Source organism: Bactrocera neohumeralis, chromosome 3 (genome assembly GCF_024586455.1).
Source record: "Bactrocera neohumeralis isolate Rockhampton chromosome 3, APGP_CSIRO_Bneo_wtdbg2-racon-allhic-juicebox.fasta_v2, whole genome shotgun sequence".
NCBI classification, from domain to species: Eukaryota; Metazoa; Arthropoda; class Insecta; order Diptera; family Tephritidae; genus Bactrocera; species Bactrocera neohumeralis.
Genome location: NC_065920.1, coordinates 62,667,629 through 62,685,323, shown reverse-complemented (window position 1 = coordinate 62,685,323; position 17,695 = coordinate 62,667,629). Strand labels below are relative to the sequence as shown.

Below are 17,695 nucleotides of genomic sequence, written 5' to 3'. Positions count from 1 at the left end.
GAAAACACTGAAATTGTATGCAAACTGGAAAAGAGCAATCAAATGCAGAACAGTACAAGAGCGACCACATAATCCAATCTAGATTTTGGAAGCAGACAACAAAGTAAACAAACAGAGAGAGATTAGTGGCATACACATACATGTACACACACATATACAAATGTATAAAAAATACAGCGCAAGCACATATGTATGTATTAAAGGTGAGTTGTTGACTGTGGACTGACGGCTGCGGCCTGGCGGCAATCGCGGTGCGCATGGGGAGCACCACAAATGGCAACAAAATGAATGAGCAGACATGCCGACAGCCAGTGAAGCATTTGCGGCAATTAAATCGGTGACGAAAGCGCCGTGTAGGCCCCCCGAGCGCGCACCCAAAAGCTCAACATACATACATATGTACATTGTGTAAATCGTGGTATATACTTGTATTTGTTGGCGTGTGTGCCGGTGATGGATGGCTGACGTCGGTTATTATGATAATAATAATAATAATAGTTGGTGACGATTTCGCAAAATGCAAAAGTATAACCGTTACAATCGCTGCTGCATGGGCATGTGTTAGGTTGTTATGCTTTTCATTGTTTGGAAATTGCGGTTACGCTGATAACTGTCGCTTTGGAGCGATTAAGTGGCGTTGAAAAAGAGGTGCGTCAGCATTTACTGCAAATATAGGTATGTATGTATGTGTGTGGTTTTTTTTTATTTACGCGAAATTAAGTGACTGCGGCGTTTCACTGGTAATCAGCGCGCATATATTTTAGGTTATGGAGAACCCCTCATTTTCGCAGAGTGACAATTGTGTTTAAATTGCCGCACAAATTGCTGTCTTCATAGCATATTTATTATGAAAAACAAAACAAAACAAAAAAAACAAGTACAGAAGGGCTAAGTTCGAGTGCAGTCGAAAAGGTTATGCTCGCATAATTTGCAGGATATAATATTTTGCCTACATATAGGCTAGTCGAAAAAGTATTTTCGTATTTCTAATCAAACTTCAGTTTATTTTTTTTTTTTTTTTTTAATTTTTTATAATGAACTTTAATGTACCAAATACAAGTATGCACCATTTTGGTCGCCCATTTTTTTTACCATTTTCTGCTAGACATTATTCCATCAGTGTAAAGTTTCTCGGCGAAAAACTGCGACAAGTAATTTTCACAGGCTTCTCTTAAAGACAACTTTACGCCATTAAGGGAGTTCTGCATTGACCGAAACCAATGGTAGTCCGATGGTGCAAGGTCGGTGCTATATGGTGGATGCATCAAAACTTCCCAGCCAAGCTCTCCCAGTTTTTGCCGACCATTCCACCGACTTTCCACACATCGGGTATTTGAAGAGTGGTCAGCGATAGGTTGAGGACTTTGGTGAGCTAACTTACTCCCGTCGAGCCTAGCTGCTTTAGCATAAGCATGTTGATGATCTCACCTTTCCAATACTATCGGGTGATTTTTTTGAGGTTAGGATTTTCATGCATTAGTATTTGACAGATCACGTGGGATTTCAGACATGGTGTCAAAGAGAAAGATGCTCAGTATGCTTTGACATTTCATCATGAATAGACTTACTAACGAGCAACGCTTGCAAATCATTGAATTTTATTACCAAAATCAGTGTTCGGTTCGAAATGTGTTTCGCGCTTTACGTCCGATTTATGGTCTACATAATCGACCAAGTGAGCAAACAATTAATGCGATTGTGACCAAGTTTCGCACTCAGTTTACTTTATTGGACATTAAACCAACCACACGAATGCGTACAGTGCGTACAGAAGAGAATATTGCGTCTGTTTCTGAGAGTGTGGCTGAAGACCGTGAAATGTCGATTCGTCGCCGTTCGCAGCAATTGGGTTTGTGTTATTCGACCACATGGAAGATTTTACGCAAAGATCTTGGTGTAAAACCGTATAAAATACAGCTCGTGCAAGAACTGAAGCCGAACGATCTGCCACAACGCGACACAGCTCGCGATTCTATGGCCATTTTGAGGAAAACTTCGGAGAACAATTCATCTCAAGAAATGGACCCGTAAGTTGGCCACCAAGATCATGCGATTTAACGCCTTTAGACTATTTTTTGTGGGGCTACGTCAAGTCTAAAGTCTACAGAAATAAGCCAGCAACTATTCCAGCTTTGGAAGACAACATTTCCGAAGAAATTCGGGCTATTCCGGCCGAAATGCTCGAAAAAGTTGCCCAAAATTGGACTTTCCGAATGGACCACCTAAGACGCAGCCGCGGTCAACATTTAAATGAAATTATCTTCAAAAAGTAAATGTCATGAACCAATCTAACGTTTCAAATAAAGAACCGATGAGATTTTGCAAATTTTATGCGTTTTTTTTTAAAAAAAGTTATCAAGCTCTTAAAAAATCACCCGATATATCATATCACTCAATGTGATGGGTAGCACTAGAGATATACGACTGCAACGACATATATTGACAAAAAAATGGACTTTTTCGACTACCAATATTCTCCAATAAGATCTATACACTTTTGCATGCGTTTGAGCCAATTATCGAAGCACTTTTGCCACTCTGATTGAGATATCTACAAAATATGCGTTTTGAACGCATTAACCGCCTTTTCAGCTGTCGAAAAACGTTGACCTTTTAGTTCATTTTTTACGGACAGGAATAAAAAAGTCGTTCGGACCAAGTCAACTTAACGTTATATCTACCTCGATTAGTTTTCGTAATCATAATCAACCTTTAAGTGAACAAAACTAATATACACTGCTGAACATGTTGCGATGGTACAAAAACGATCAATGCAAAGGCATTCAGCGCTTTGATCCACTAATCGTTTAATTTCCTTTTTTTTGCTGCAATTTTTGCGCTTTGGACTCAACACACCCCCTAATTGTGGAGAGAAAATAGCTTAGCTTGCGCTCAGTGTCGTGCTAAAGCGACAGAAAAATCAAACATCACCAAATTAATGACAATTTTATCACATTGTATGACATATGTCACGGCTTGAAGGATGAACGAGGGCGAGTAGCAATGAAGTGAGAAGTAAAAAGCGGGCAGGGAACTCAAGTTCTCAGGGGACCGGCGCACAAGCTCGAGGCAACTTTGAAGCAGCTGTAGTCGGGTCGGATAATTGAAGTGTGTTGCTGGGCAATCAAGTAAATAACACTTTAAATGCATATCGACTGACAAATTTGACAGTTCGTTGACATTTGAAAGGGATTGGCACATTACTCGAATGCCACGATACACACACACTCAAACATATGCACGTAAAACGAATGATGTTTGTGTTTAAAAGTGGCATGTGCGGCTAATTAATTTAATTAAATTATCGTAAGCGAAAAATGAAGCGTACACAAAAAAAAAAAACAACAAAAACACTGCCTATATAAATACAACAGGCCGCGAGTGGACGCGCAAAGGGACAGACACGATGTGGAAATGCATGTTTGTGTGCTTGGCTGTGCGTCGGCATATTTAAGCGTAAAAGAGGCGCGAGTGACACGCCTTAATTGCAGTTGCATCCACTGTTGTTGTTGCTTGTGCATTTTTCTTTGCATTTGCATGTCATTTATTCAACACTTAGCACAAAGGACTTTATTTTCGGTTATTAATAGTATTGGGGAAAGCCAAAGCAGCAGCGGTTAATAAGCGTTTATAAATACAGATTGAAGCGTACTTGCTGTGCACGGCTAATTTCTTTCGTTATTATCGGTTAAGGTATTTCCCAATGGTTCAAAACTTCGAGAAACTTGTTAAATAATTCGCACGAAGAAAGTTAATTCAGCAAGTATATTTAAAGATGCGATTTTTGTGAGCAAAACCGGTGAAAATGAAAAAGCAAGAAATGAAAAAAAAATAATAATAATATGAATCAAGAAAACTATTAACTTCGGCTGCACTGGAGTTATTCACAGATACATTTTTATAGTATAAAAAAGACTTTATCTTAATTTTGAATATCAGTTTTTATCTTAATTTTTCGATATGATCAGATGATAATCTGTATTTGTGAAGATATATGCAAATGATAAAGTTTTCCCATATTGATCATATTTTGTTCGGAGAAATGTAGCGGTGCTTCTTTAGATAATAATCTGCCTTGCAAATCCACGCCTAATTTCGTGAAGATATCTCGGCAAATGATAAAGTTTTTCATACAAGAACTTGATATTGATCGATGATTTTGTATGGCAGCTATATACTATAGTTGTCCGATCTGGACAATTTCTTCGGAAATTGCACCGTTGCCTTGCACAATAATCCATGCCAAATTTCGAGCGGATATCTTGTCAAATAACAAAAATTTCATACAAGGACTTGAGTTTCACCGCTCAGTTTGTATGACAGCCATATCATTTACTGGACCGATATCGACGGTTCCGACAAATGAGCAGCTTCTTGCAAGGAAAAAGGTGTGTGCAACAGCTCGGGTCGATATCTTCAAAACTAAAGTGTTCGCGTATATACTGACACACGGTTGAGTAAAGAACTCTACTCATTTTCAGGGTTTCTAGAGTGTTTCCAGTTCCAGTTAAATAAGTGTGTGTGGCTCCATCGCCGGAAAGACTACACTTCTTCCGTCTCGACCTTTTTGTTCCCAAACTTACAAAAGTCACTCGCCGAGCAAAAATTTATTCGAAAGAGGAAATTATCGTAACAGGGAGACGGTTTAAGCAAGTTGGAGCATCGCTGGGTTTAGGGTATGTAGTTAAAAGGAGACTATAATGAGCAATAAATCGGATTTTTCGAAATTTTTTGTTATAGGCTGAGTACTTATCTTGCCGCCCTTGTTCTTCTTAAATGGAACTCTCGAGGTATCGCTATACGGAGGCTCTATTGATAAATAAATTCACTTCTTTCAATATTTTCGGGTTTTTTAGACTAGGTACTAAATGAAAATCGAAGCAATAATTCGCATAATTCTTCGAACTACTAATTTCGATTAAACTATAGAGTTTCAGTACAAATAGAAATCGTGTATGCATTATTTACCTTTCTTTGGATCCATATTAAACTTTTTCCGCCCAATTGACATTTGTTTCTCTTTATTGGAATGTTTATTTTCTTCGGGCACGTCCAGCGCCTCCATTTCCGATACGACCTCACCGAGTTCATCTTTGATTTGCTGCAAGTGTACAAAAGGAAAAGGTAAAATTAAATAATGGATTTACAAAAGAAATCAGGAAAAGGAAGACGTTTAATATTACACGCTTACAAGCAATTATACAAGCAAATTAAATATTGAATTTACAGCAGTGGCGAATTGCATTTCCGCCAGCAAATTAAGTTAAAAGATATGAGACTTAAATTTTCGTATACTCACCATATGTCTATCTAAAATTTATGTCTATATGTATTTATGTATATTTATAAATTTCTGTATATTTCAAATTTGTATACAAAAACTATATATATGTATGTTTTGGAAAATGCGTGTCAATGAAATTTGCAATTCGTATGCGAAATTCAAGCGGAAGAGGAAGGATACACACTTTGTTGGCAAACGACGACACCGACGACAACAAAGTTGACGATGACGACGACATTTGGTGAATTTTAAAAATAGCCAAAGTTTACAAATACAAGCTACTTGAAATTCAGCCGAAATGCGTTTGTCACTGGCAAAATAACGAATGCAGCTGAGTTTTGTAATTAACAAGCGAGGTACGATGTGCCTTTAATGGTAATTTAAATGTGGCGTTAATACTTGGGTTAGCACAAAAGTTTTGAAATTTGTATGAAAGTATATTTACCATATTTCCGTGTTTGCACATAAAATTATTAGAAACGGGGAAAAACGTTAACTTCACTTCAACTTGCAAATACAAAAGATTTCAGACAAAAACGTGATTTTCATCGGTCAGATTGTATGGCAGCTAGTATATGTTATAGTAGTCCGATCTGAACAATTTCTTCAGAGTTTGTTCCGTTGTCTTGAACAATGAGCCAAGCAAAATTTCGTGAAGATATCTCGAAAACTAAAATTCTTTTCGCTACAGGAACTTATTTTTGACCATTCACTTTGTATGGCAGCTATATGCTATATAAGTCCGATCTGAACAATTTCTTCGTGGATTGTACCGTTATATTAGACAATGATCCTAACAAAATTTCTTGAAGATATCTCGAAAAACAAAAAAGCTTTCCATACAGGAACTTGATTTTGATCGTTCACTTTGTATGACAACTACATATGTACATATATGCTATAATAGTCCAATCTGATTCTTGGGGAATTGTATCGTTGTCATGGACCATGATCTGTGCAAAATTTCTTGAGGATATCTCGACAACTAACATATTTTTCCATACAAAGAATTCATTTTGATCGTTCAGTTTGTATGGCAGCTATATGATATAGTGATCTGATTTGAAAAAAATTTCATCGGAGATTGTGGAATATTCCATGATAGTAATTTCCTGCAAAATCATTGGTTCTCATGACATTTACTTTTTTGAAGATAATTTCATTTAAATGTTGACCGCGGCTGCTGATCCTTTATATAGTTGTGCTTAAACTTTATAGGATCTCCAACGTATAAAGTGATGAAACCTGAACATATAGTTTAGAATAAAACCAATTTGTTCCTCAAATTTTTTAATATTTTATAGCGAAATTATTTTGCAACACCATATATTTGCTGCCAGTTGACAAATCACTTCAGCAACCCTCGTAATTCCTCACAATTTCCTTACTACACCGCTCGTTTGCGCGCACATTTCGCGAATTCGAAAGTGTGCGAATCAAAGAGCGACAACAATAGCATTCTAAATTAGTTCATTTCCTTTGCCAAATGGATTTTTACACTTTCTAGCGCAAATAACGGTATACACGTGTGTGAATTCGTACCATGTAAGCAGCGCTCCCAACATTAAATACGAAACTAATTTGCCATAAACGAGGAAAAGCCAAAAATTACGAAACTGGAAAAATAATAAAAAAAAAAAAAAAAAAAAAAAAAAAAAAAAAAAAAACAAAAAAAAAATAAAAAAAAAAAAAAAAAAAAAATTAAAAAAAAAAAAAATTAACAAAAGAAATGCGAAACTGAAAATATAAAAAAACTTCACCAAAACAACATACGCGCTTGTCTGCGCTCAGCGTTGCTATTTAAGTGACACTTGAATAACCCAGTCGCTGTCACTTAAGCGAAGTAATTTACCAATTTAAGTGTTGTCGCTTTGGCTCGCTCATAACTTGGCACTTGTTATTATTATTGTTTGTTGTTATTCTTGTTTTTGTAAGTCATTTAATTTTGTTGCATTTTTCTCCGCAAAAAATTTCACCTCGTTCAAATATTAACCTCAAAATGACATTTGAAGGTATCGATGAACGCAGCAATGACGGCACAACGAGGCATGTGTCTACATTTGTAATTTGCATGGGAAATTTATGACGATCCGGTGTGAATCGGTACACCGGTCTTTATAGCAAATTACATTTTTAATAATATGACAGCATCAAGTCAATATAAAAAGACAATTTGCGCGCGGCTACGCGCTGTTCTCTGCTGAGTTTGCTGCGTATGCATTTGCTGTGAGCAGTGTTTTTATACCCTGAATAGGCTACTCTGAGGGGAACCTCGTAGACCTTATAGCGTATAAATTATCAGCGTGACAGAGAGCTGACGCGATTTAGTTATATCCACCTCTCGGTTTGTATATACGCGAACAAGTCAGTAAATTTTGAGATATCCATCTGAAATTTCGCAAGCTTCCTTTTCTCATCAAGATGTTGCTTATTTGTCGGAATCGCCAATATCGGATAACTTTAGCATATAGCTGCCATACAAACTGGACCATCAGAATAAAGAGTTTGTATGAAAAGAGTTTCCATTTAACGCGATATATTCAAGAAATTTTGCATGAAATATTGCCAAGGCCACTAGTGCAATCTCCGAGAACATTGTTCAAATCGGAACACTATAGCATATAGCTGTCATACAAACTTTTCAATGGAAAACAAGGTGTTGTATGGAAAACTTTTTTATTTGACAAGGTATTTTCACGAAATTCGACATGGATTATTTTCTAAGGTAGCGGTACAATCTTAGGAGAAAAATGTTCAAATCGGATCACTACAGCATATAGCTGCCATACAAACTGAGCAATGAAAAACAGGTTCTGATATGAAAACTTATTTGTGTATGGTATTAAAGCTTCGGTGCAGCTGAAGTTAACGTTTGTTTTTGTTGAATTTTTCTTTTAGCAATTACAAATTACAGCTATTGTTAACACATTCTCATAAACACTAGCAATGCGCTAATAATTGCTTATAGCCAATTGCGCAAGTTCATTTAATTGTTAATTCATACATATGTATGAGAACTATTCAAGTACTAATTACGTGTATAAGGTGTTGCGTTGGGTCCATTGACTTGTAAGATGCTGTATTTTAGAACAATAGAGAACAATAGGCGACAATAAAATAGGGCTCTATCCGCTAGAGCAACTTATACATATAAGCAGAATATTATAAACCGGTGGAGAATTACATGAGTATAGTAACAGGGAACGAAAAATAATAAGAATTTGTCATTTTTGCACATTTTGCAAGAAAAAAGTATGAAACAATTCCTATAGATCCCGGGAACGGGAAAATAGTAGGAAGTGAAATTTTTCAAATTTTCTACGAAAATATTTTAGTTAGTATCTTGAATATTGACGTGGAAAATTATATAATTTTTTTTAATATTTACAGCTCTCTCAACTAGCCGTAAACCCAGACATAACTTCGATAATCATATAAAAAATTTATATTTTTCGATATTGTACGAAAAATAGTAAGGATCCGATCTTTCATATTTTTTTCGAAAAAATTTAACTTAATCTCCTGAATAATTTCGTTGAAAATTATTTAAACATTTTTTTTGAACAATTTACTGCTTTCTCAACTAACGGTGTGCCCAGAAAGAGTTTTTTTTAACAAAACTTCGATAATCAAAGAAAAAATTTATGTTTTTCGATAAAAAACTGATCACGTGGCATGAAAATACAGATAACTAAGCATGAAAAGATCAATTACAAATAAAAATTTATCTTGTGAGATACATAATAAACTATTTGTTCGATTCAAATGAAGAATCTACTAGTCTCTTCTAAAATTTCTTCCTCAAACACACTCTTAACACATGTTATAACTACTTAATGACAGTATTCTTATTTAGTTGTCCCACACTGTCTAAGTTATGTGGGTATTTACATTTAAATGAAACGTTGATGATCTCACAATTTAACGCGAAAAGGTGACGAGCATTTTATTTATAAATTTTTTTTTATAAAATTTTCTTTGATGACAAAGGAATTCTAAATATGTTTGAAAACAATAACCACAGCAGTTCTTAGTTGGGAAAAACGCGCTTGAAAGGCACAATAAAATAAATATTATATAAAAATACCCGCATGATAAAGTATTAATTTATACGCATTTTTATAAATAGCAATTGAAGAGAAGGGAAAAAAGAAAACAATGTTAGAAAAAACTTATGAGTTTTGTTGAGATCTCGCAAGGTGCGCTGGATTTTTTGCCTTGAATTTTATACATTTTATGGAATTTATGTCGGCAAAAAAAATGAAAATATTTAAAATAAATGTTAAAGCGTGAATAAGTAATTGATTTCTAAGAATTTTGTGGTTTTAGTGCAAAAACCAAAAATGTTTTCGTCTTTTATAGACTTGTTCTCTATTTTTTTGTTTTTGTAGTACAATATACATATAGGAAATATGTTACTGGTTCGATTTATTTAAAAAGAAAATTGCTTTTTAATATAAAAAATATACTCTTTCAATTTATTTTATAATAATAATATTGCGAGTAATAATAATTACTAAATGAATTAATTGTTAATATATTAATTTTCTTAATTAATTTTTTTTTCTTCTTTTTTCTTATATCTATTTTTAGTTTTTATATTAGTATGTTTTATCATTTTTATTCCCCTTTTTTTCAATTGTTAATATGTTTTTTTACTTATTTAAAAAATTGTTAATTTTATTTTGAATTTTTTTGTTATTTTCTTATTTTCTTAAATTTTATATTTTTTCATCATTTTTATACGTTTTAAATTTTCGTACTATATCTTTTTTATACTTTTTATATTTTTTTATTATTTCATATATTTTATTATTATTTTATATATTTTTTCCTTATTTATTTAATGAATCAATGTTTTCTTATATTTATTTTGCATATTTTTCTTATTTCTTTATTTCATTTTTTTTTTTAATTTTTTATAGCTTTCTAAAGTTTTTTATTTTAATTTTTTTTATTTTTTTTTTTTTATATTTTTTATATATTTTATTTATTTTTTATATATTGTGTATGCAATAATTTTTTTTTATATATGTATGATGACCAGGTACAGTAAACGTCTAAAAAAACTATTAATTTTAATATAAAATTTGAAAGACTTTTAAGCTTTATCTTTGTTTGTTACTATTATTTTAAATATTTTTATTACGTTTTTTTACTTTACATATATTATTTGCAATTTTTTTAATTTTTTGTAATTCGATTTTTTTATTTATTTATATTTCAATTTTTATTTATTTATTTTTTTTTGTTGATTTTCATTTCATTTTAATTATTTTTTAATTAACATTTTTACTTTATTCAATTGCTTTTAACATTGCTAGTAACTATTGCTATACAGTTAGAAACATTTAATTTACATTTTATAAAATTTTTAATTCTGTTTTTGAACATTTGTGAATTCACAATAGTGACAATAGTTACTGGCAATGTTAAAAGCAATTGAATAAAGTAAAAATGTTAATTAAAAAATAATTTAAATGAAATGACAATCAACGAAAAAAATAAATAAATAACAATAAAAACATAAATAAATAAAAAAATCGAATTACAGAACAATGAAAAAAATTACAAACAAAAATAAAAATTAAAAAAAAAGACGAAAAAATATATAATAATAATTTTAATGGATTTCGAGGTTTATTTAATGTTTAGTTATTTTCAGTTTTAATTTTTGTACTTTCTTTTCTCACATTTCTTTTATTTTTTTGGCTATTTTAATTAATTATTTATTATTATTATTTTTTTTTTTGCTTTAATTATTGTTTTTACTGCACAATTTTGTGGGTTTTACGGTTAATTTAATGTTTAGTTATTATTAGTTTAATAATAGGTTGTCAAAAAAGTCTTGCGGTATTTGCGCTAGTTGGCGATGAAAGCGCGTAGTTCTAATTTTATTCGTCGCATCGGGTCATGCTATACCTTTTTGGAAAGCTCATTTCACGTGCTTACACGTGTTTGATTGATTGTCGTTTCTTTTAAGTCGTTCGTGGGTTATAGCGTTGCAAACATGGAGCAAAATAAAGAGAAAATACGGCATATTTTACATTACTACTACGATAAAGGCAAACATGCATCTCAAGCCGCCAATAAAATTTGTGCAGTTTATGGACCCGATACAGTTTCCATTTCCACCGCACAACGATGGTTTCAACGTTTTCGTTCTGATGTAGAGGTGGTCGAAGATGCGCCACGCTCCGGAAGGCCTGTCGTCGAAAATTCCGATAAAATCGCTGAATTGGTCGAAAGAGACCGGCATAGTAGCAGCCGTAGCATCGGTCAAGAGCTGGGCACGAGTCATCAAAAATTCATTTCAATTTCAATAAAAATACCGCAAGACTTTTTTGACAACCCATTATATTTTTGTTATTATTTTTTTTAATTATTTTGCTTTTTTATCATTATTTTTTACTTTATTTTTTCATATTTTTTAAATATTTTTTAATGCCTTTTAATTTTTTTGCATATTTATTTAATAATTTATTTTTATGATTAATTATTATTTTTATTCCTTTAATTATTTTTAAAATTTTTTTTATTAATTAATCTTTTTTCAAAAAATTTTTTTTTTTTTGCATTATCTGTTCGCCATTGGAAGGTTTCGAAAAAAGGCCAAAAATTATAATACCACTCGACGTTCGGAGCGCTCGGAATACACACCTCAAACTTTATTGATTTTGAAAAACTCGATTTTTTTTTGCATTTTTTGAAAGTTTAGACTTTCAAAAATATGGCCTTGGAATGATTTTTCAAAATTCGACTTATTTTCGGAGATACAGCCGATTTCGTGACGTGGCGTCCGTGTTCACTACGACTGTCTCCTAAACTTTAAACGCGTTTTTCTCGAAACTACTTTTTTGAGGTGGTTGACATGATATCTCAAGTTCTACTGAACAGATTCCTTTGAAATTTGGTATATATCTTCTTTATACATTGCTCTATCGTGTCTGCCTTGGATTTCCAAAAATTTCGATTTGAAGTATTTTTAAAAAATTCAAAAAGGTCGAAAAAATCGGGTAAAAAATTTTTTTTTTTTTCAAGTCGACGCCATTTGGTTATTTATTTATTTATTTTTTTTTTTTTGAAAATAGTCAACCCGATAACGACATTGTTACTAATGAAGAATCTTCTTGTTTTTTGTGTTTTAGATCTTTACAAGGGTTGAAATCACGTCAAGCAGGACGCACCGTTTTTTTTTTGAAGCCCCCACTCCACCGGCCCGTGTCTCGACGAATTTTGTTTTTTCTTGCAATTTTTTTTATATTATTAAAATGTCAATAAAAAACATATAAAAAAATGTATAGTAAAAATGTTTTTCATTTTTTCTTAATCTTAGTTTAAAAAATGCCTAAAATTCATGCGTCTAGACCAGAATACCCCTTTAAACGCGTTTTTCTCAAAACACACTTTTTTAAACTGGCGGACAAGATTCTGGTCGAACTACTCAACCGATTTGCTTAATTGTTTTTGATGTTCACAAAACGCCTGGCAATATAGATTCAAAATTTTTTATAATTTATTGACAATGTTAAGACAAAATTTATGTGAAAAAAAACATGGGAAAAAAATAAAAAAAAAAGAAAAACGTTAATTACTTTTTTATTTATCAACATTTTTTCATGATTCTAGTAGAGACGATAACCATTAACGTAGTTTTTAAGAATAAATTGGGTTTTTGTGTTTCAGATGATCCAAACATGATCATGTCCGCCAGTGAAACAACACATCTCACCCAGCCATTTCCGAAAAAAATTATTTATACACTCCACGATATACCTCATGATATGTGAAAAAAGTTCTATTGTAAAATAAAAATTTCTATATAAAAAAATGTCAATAAAACAGGCCAGATTACCCTGCTGACTTCTTAATTAATTAATATATTATTTATTAGTTTTTTTTTCATTAGTTTTTTACTGTTTTGCTTTTTTAATTATTATTTTTTATTATTTATTATAATTCTTTAATAATTTTTTGTTTTTTCATTTATTTTTTTATTTAATTTTTTTTTTTCATTTTCATTTGAATTACAGTTTTATTTTTGTTTTTCATATTTTGCCCTAGCTCTAGTCTCTATATACAGCATTTGTATTTCTAACTTTATTATAATTATTTTTTTTTATAAAAATAATACTCTTATCGCTTTTAAAAAATGGAAAGAAAAGTTAAAACCTGCAAAAGCAAATATTATAACAACCAAATATAGCAGCATAAATATCTAAGAAAAAATATTTTTCGATTTTTTTGAGGAAAGAAAGCGAAATTTTTTTCTTAGAAATTTATGAAAATAGCAGACAGACAATTTCCAATAATCACAACCACTGGAAAGATAAAAAAAAATATTTTTCACCAACTTGTAACTGGCGAAAATATTAAATAACAAATTAATTATACACTGACGCGATTTCACCCAGACTTAATATATATTTAAAAATAAAATAAGCTGCAGAAGATTTACTATCTAACAAAATACGCGCACCTGTAACTGAGCGCTACAGCCAATACCGCCAGCTACTCATTCTCGCAAAGCGCGAGCCATATATTTAAATCGGCATTTTAATCTTTAATCTGCACAAAGAAAATAATACGCGCAAATATATAGATTGCTACCTGCCAACGCCGGCAACAACAAAAACAATGCACACTACACCTTCGCAGCGCGCACAAAGTTTAGCGAAGCTGAGCGTCAATAGTTAATTAAAAGCCAACGTCTTTGCGCCGAAGTAGCTTATTAAAGATGCGCGAATGCCAACTAGCCGCCGCGCTAGACAATTAATGACCCGGACAGTGAGACGCACAAGCGGCGCGTACAGCAAGAGCATGCGACAGCGGGCGCGCACAAACACAGCGCGCTTGTAAAGCGCTGCGATGATCACTAAGTGTAGATTAAAACCAGTTCTTTACAATTTTTTAATAGAAGACGCAATATAATAAGCACATAGAGATGGCGTACAGGTAATTGATCAAAATTCCGCGCTAAGCCCGCATTCAAAACGCGTTCCAACCGGTTTCGGTGTAATAAAAAGCTAACATAAAAATTAAGAAACATAAAATTCTACAGCAAAACAATTAAGAAATATTTTAATGCCGCTCTAAACTTAGCTAATTCTTTACACGCTGGCTGGCTACAGCGCGCTTACCACACAAACACGCGCAGCACACCTGCGGCGCGCGTTGCCTTTCACACACAATCGCTGCTGACTGATGGTATCTATGTACCTACCTTGTTGTTGTTGCGCAGTATCACAGCATTTTGCGCCGCATTGTTGCGGTTCCGCACCAAGACATTCCGGCAGTCATCACAGAGATAATTGTTGTTGTCATAGCCGTTAGTGTCACCACCACAGCTGAGAACGCCATTGCCGCCGCCGCCGCCGCCACCTCCACCGCCTACTTCCTCCACATTCAAATTTAATTGTAGATTCTTCGCAAACGCTTTGTTGTCACCATTGCAGCTCGGCTTATTGTTCTCCTTGTTGTTGTGTTGTTGCGCGCTGCGTTCCGTTTCACTTTGTGACGTTGAACTGTCGTCAATAAAACGCAAATCGCCGCCGCCAACATCATTAAGCGGACTTGCGCCGTGCCGCAACGCGCAGATTGGCATGCTATTCGCGCTCGCCGTATCAGCATCGCCGCCGCACTCCTCATCCTCATTCAGCACGTTGTCCAAACTATTCGAGCGTTGTTTGACGCGCTCACGTTGTGGACGCCGCGCCACCACCTCACCGCGCTCGTTCAACACTAATTCGACGGGTCGCGTTATCACCATGGTATTCTGTATGGTCGTGGTCACAGAGCGCGTGAATTCCGAGCGTTTCGTCAGCAGCAGCGTGTTCGGTTCGTCGCAGGGCGCGCGCGTCACATCGACATTGCGTCGTACTTCCTTCTCCACGGTGCGTTGACTGCTCAACGTGATGGGCGCCGTCGAGGTGAGGCCCTCATAAATGGGATTGTCGGTGAGCGCGGGTATATGGTGGCTGGCCATGCTGAAGTACGGTGTTTCTTTTGCCGGTGACTTGGCTTTCGGCTTTGGCGTTGTTGGCGTAGTTGGTGTTGTTGGCTTCGTTTTCACGTGCGCCGGCGTTGTGTCGGCACGTTTCCGCATTTGCGGCGTTTCGGGACGTGATGACGTCGCATACTTGCTGCTGCAGCAACAACGTGAGCACAGCTGCGAGACACGTTTGCCACTCACCAAAGCGCGCTTGTCATCACTTGTGGCATCTTCATCGTCCTGCAGATTGTCGATGGATGCGCCTGCGCTGGGCAAGTAACATTGACCCCCCTTCTTATCACCGAGCTCCACTTGCGGCACATAGAAGGTGCTGTTGGCGCTGAGATCGATGCAGCTGCGTTGAAAATGCTTGTCGCCGCCGGTTTGCAATGCGGCGGCTTTCTTATTCTTCGGCTGTCGGCGTAGCGAGGAGAACCAGTTTGTGATGCTTGGCCGCTTCTGGTGTTGGTATTGCTGCAGCGAAGCCATGCTGGTGCAAACACACGTTTTGTTTGCAGTCGGCTCAATATCAACTGTTGCAGCACTGCGCGTTGTTGTGTGTGTTTCGAGTTATAATTTTCTCGTTAATTTGTTGCACTTCTTTTCCTGCCTGCGGCGTTGTATTTTTTTTTATTTTGTTGCACTTTTTTATTATTGTTTCTTTTTGTTTTATCAAGTTCTTGCTTTGTACATGAATTGACTTCCTTTGTAACTTTTCAACTTTTTTATTGTTGTTTTGTAAATTTTTACGACTTCAACGTAATCACTTTGCCACTTGTTGTCTGATTGCAAGCACATGCAGCCTTTATGGGCATAACTATGTTTGTACTTATCAAAAACCAGTTCCTGTGGCTCATTACACGTCGGAATTATTGTGGCTTCTCCTGCTGCCGGTTGCAACTGTTGTATTGGAAAAAATTGTTACATTTGATATTTTAGGAATGCAAGCAAGCATTCAACAGCAATCAAGTGCATCTGCGCGCATACATACAAACAATTCGACACACAGTATATAATATATATTTCACAGAAAGTCCGCAGAAATCGTTTGTTGAAGGCCGAAGGTGGAATGCCGCTTTTCTGCGCGCATAAAAGAGTTAACACAAAAAAAAATTAAAAAAAAAAAAAAACAACACCAGAGTCCGAACAACGATCACCTGAGCGCTTATGTTCTCATATCACTTAAGAAAATCACAATCTTTATATAATCGTCTTAAATGTTAAAGATAATTGTTTTGAAACTAAGCACAGGAGTTTAAGCGTATTTTAGTTACACTGACTCGTTTTAATTGCTTTTGAATTCTGTTAAATATAAATCATATAAATATGCTATCTCATGCTCTGCTATGTTTTATAGGCACTAAGGTCCACAAGTTCGGTATTTCTGGGTTTGAGAAGTTTTGATTATTTCGACAATATTTTAACGTGAGAAACTATTTATGAAGTCTTGTTTCGATGGCGTCACTGCTTCTTGGTTTATATATTATAAAGTGAAAGAATAAAAGAATATTTAAAATAATGATAACGGATGATCCAAGTAGAGTTATTTTTTTCAATAGCCTTTTTTTGACAGATCATGCGTGAGTCGTGTCAAACTGTCATGTTATTTTTGTTCAGTATTGTTTCATCATGGAAAGACTTACGCCTGAACAACGTTTACAAATCGTTCAACTTTATTCGACAATTTCAATTTCTGTAAAGAATGTGTTTCGCGCGCTACGCTCAACTTATGGTCAACCTGATCGACCTACTGAGCGTGTTATTCGCAACACCATCACCCATCTTGAGACCCAGCATTCATTATTGGATATTATTCGACCGAATAGACCACCTCCAGCACGCAGTGAGGAAAATATAGCAGCCGTAGCTGAGAGTGTAAACGAAGAGAGTCGATTCAGCGCCGTTCGCAGCAACTCGGACTGACGTATGGAACGACTTGGCGCATGTTACATCGAGATCTTAAATTGAAAGCGTAGAAAATACAGCTAGTGCAAGAACTGAAGCCGCTCGACCTACTAAAGCGACATCGCTTCGCTCTGTGAGCTCTTGAAAAGTTCCAAGAAGATCCGATGTTTTCAGCTAAATTTTGTTCAACGATGAAGCCCATTTCTGACTCAAACCAGCAAAATTGCCTGGAACGAATAGCAAACTGAAGAGATTCAAGTGCTGCCATTTCATCCAGAAAACAGAACGGTTTTGTGTGGTTTGATGGAATCATCTGTCCATATTTCTTCAAAAAAGATAAGGGTGAGAACGTAAACTTCAATGGTTACCGTTATCGCACCATGCACCTACTATTTGATGCCTCAAACTGAAGCTCGTGATCTCGGCGACATTTGGTTTCAACACGACGGCGTCCTTCCCACACATCGCATCAATCAATGGATTTATTGAGAGGACTAAAGAATGTTCTTTCGAAT

At 34.8% G+C, this 17,695-nt stretch overlaps 1 protein-coding gene across 4 annotated transcripts in view; it reads right to left on the bottom strand.

Moving 5' to 3' along the window:
* Positions 1-17,695, bottom strand: part of LOC126753358 (cytohesin-1) — an 88,454-nt gene that overhangs the window by 11,414 nt on the left and 59,345 nt on the right. For 2 of the 4 annotated variants that reach the window (XM_050464741.1, XM_050464740.1), the window contains exons 2-3: positions 14,508-16,175; positions 4,969-5,101 (exon numbers count right to left, since the gene is read on the bottom strand). In XM_050464741.1, the coding sequence (XP_050320698.1) occupies positions 4,969-5,101; positions 14,508-15,764 (1,390 nt within the window). In that variant the 5' untranslated portion in view covers positions 15,765-16,175. The remainder of the gene's footprint in view (positions 1-4,968; positions 5,102-14,507; positions 16,176-17,695) is intronic. The other 2 variants (XM_050464742.1, XM_050464743.1) reach the window with 1 other exon arrangement.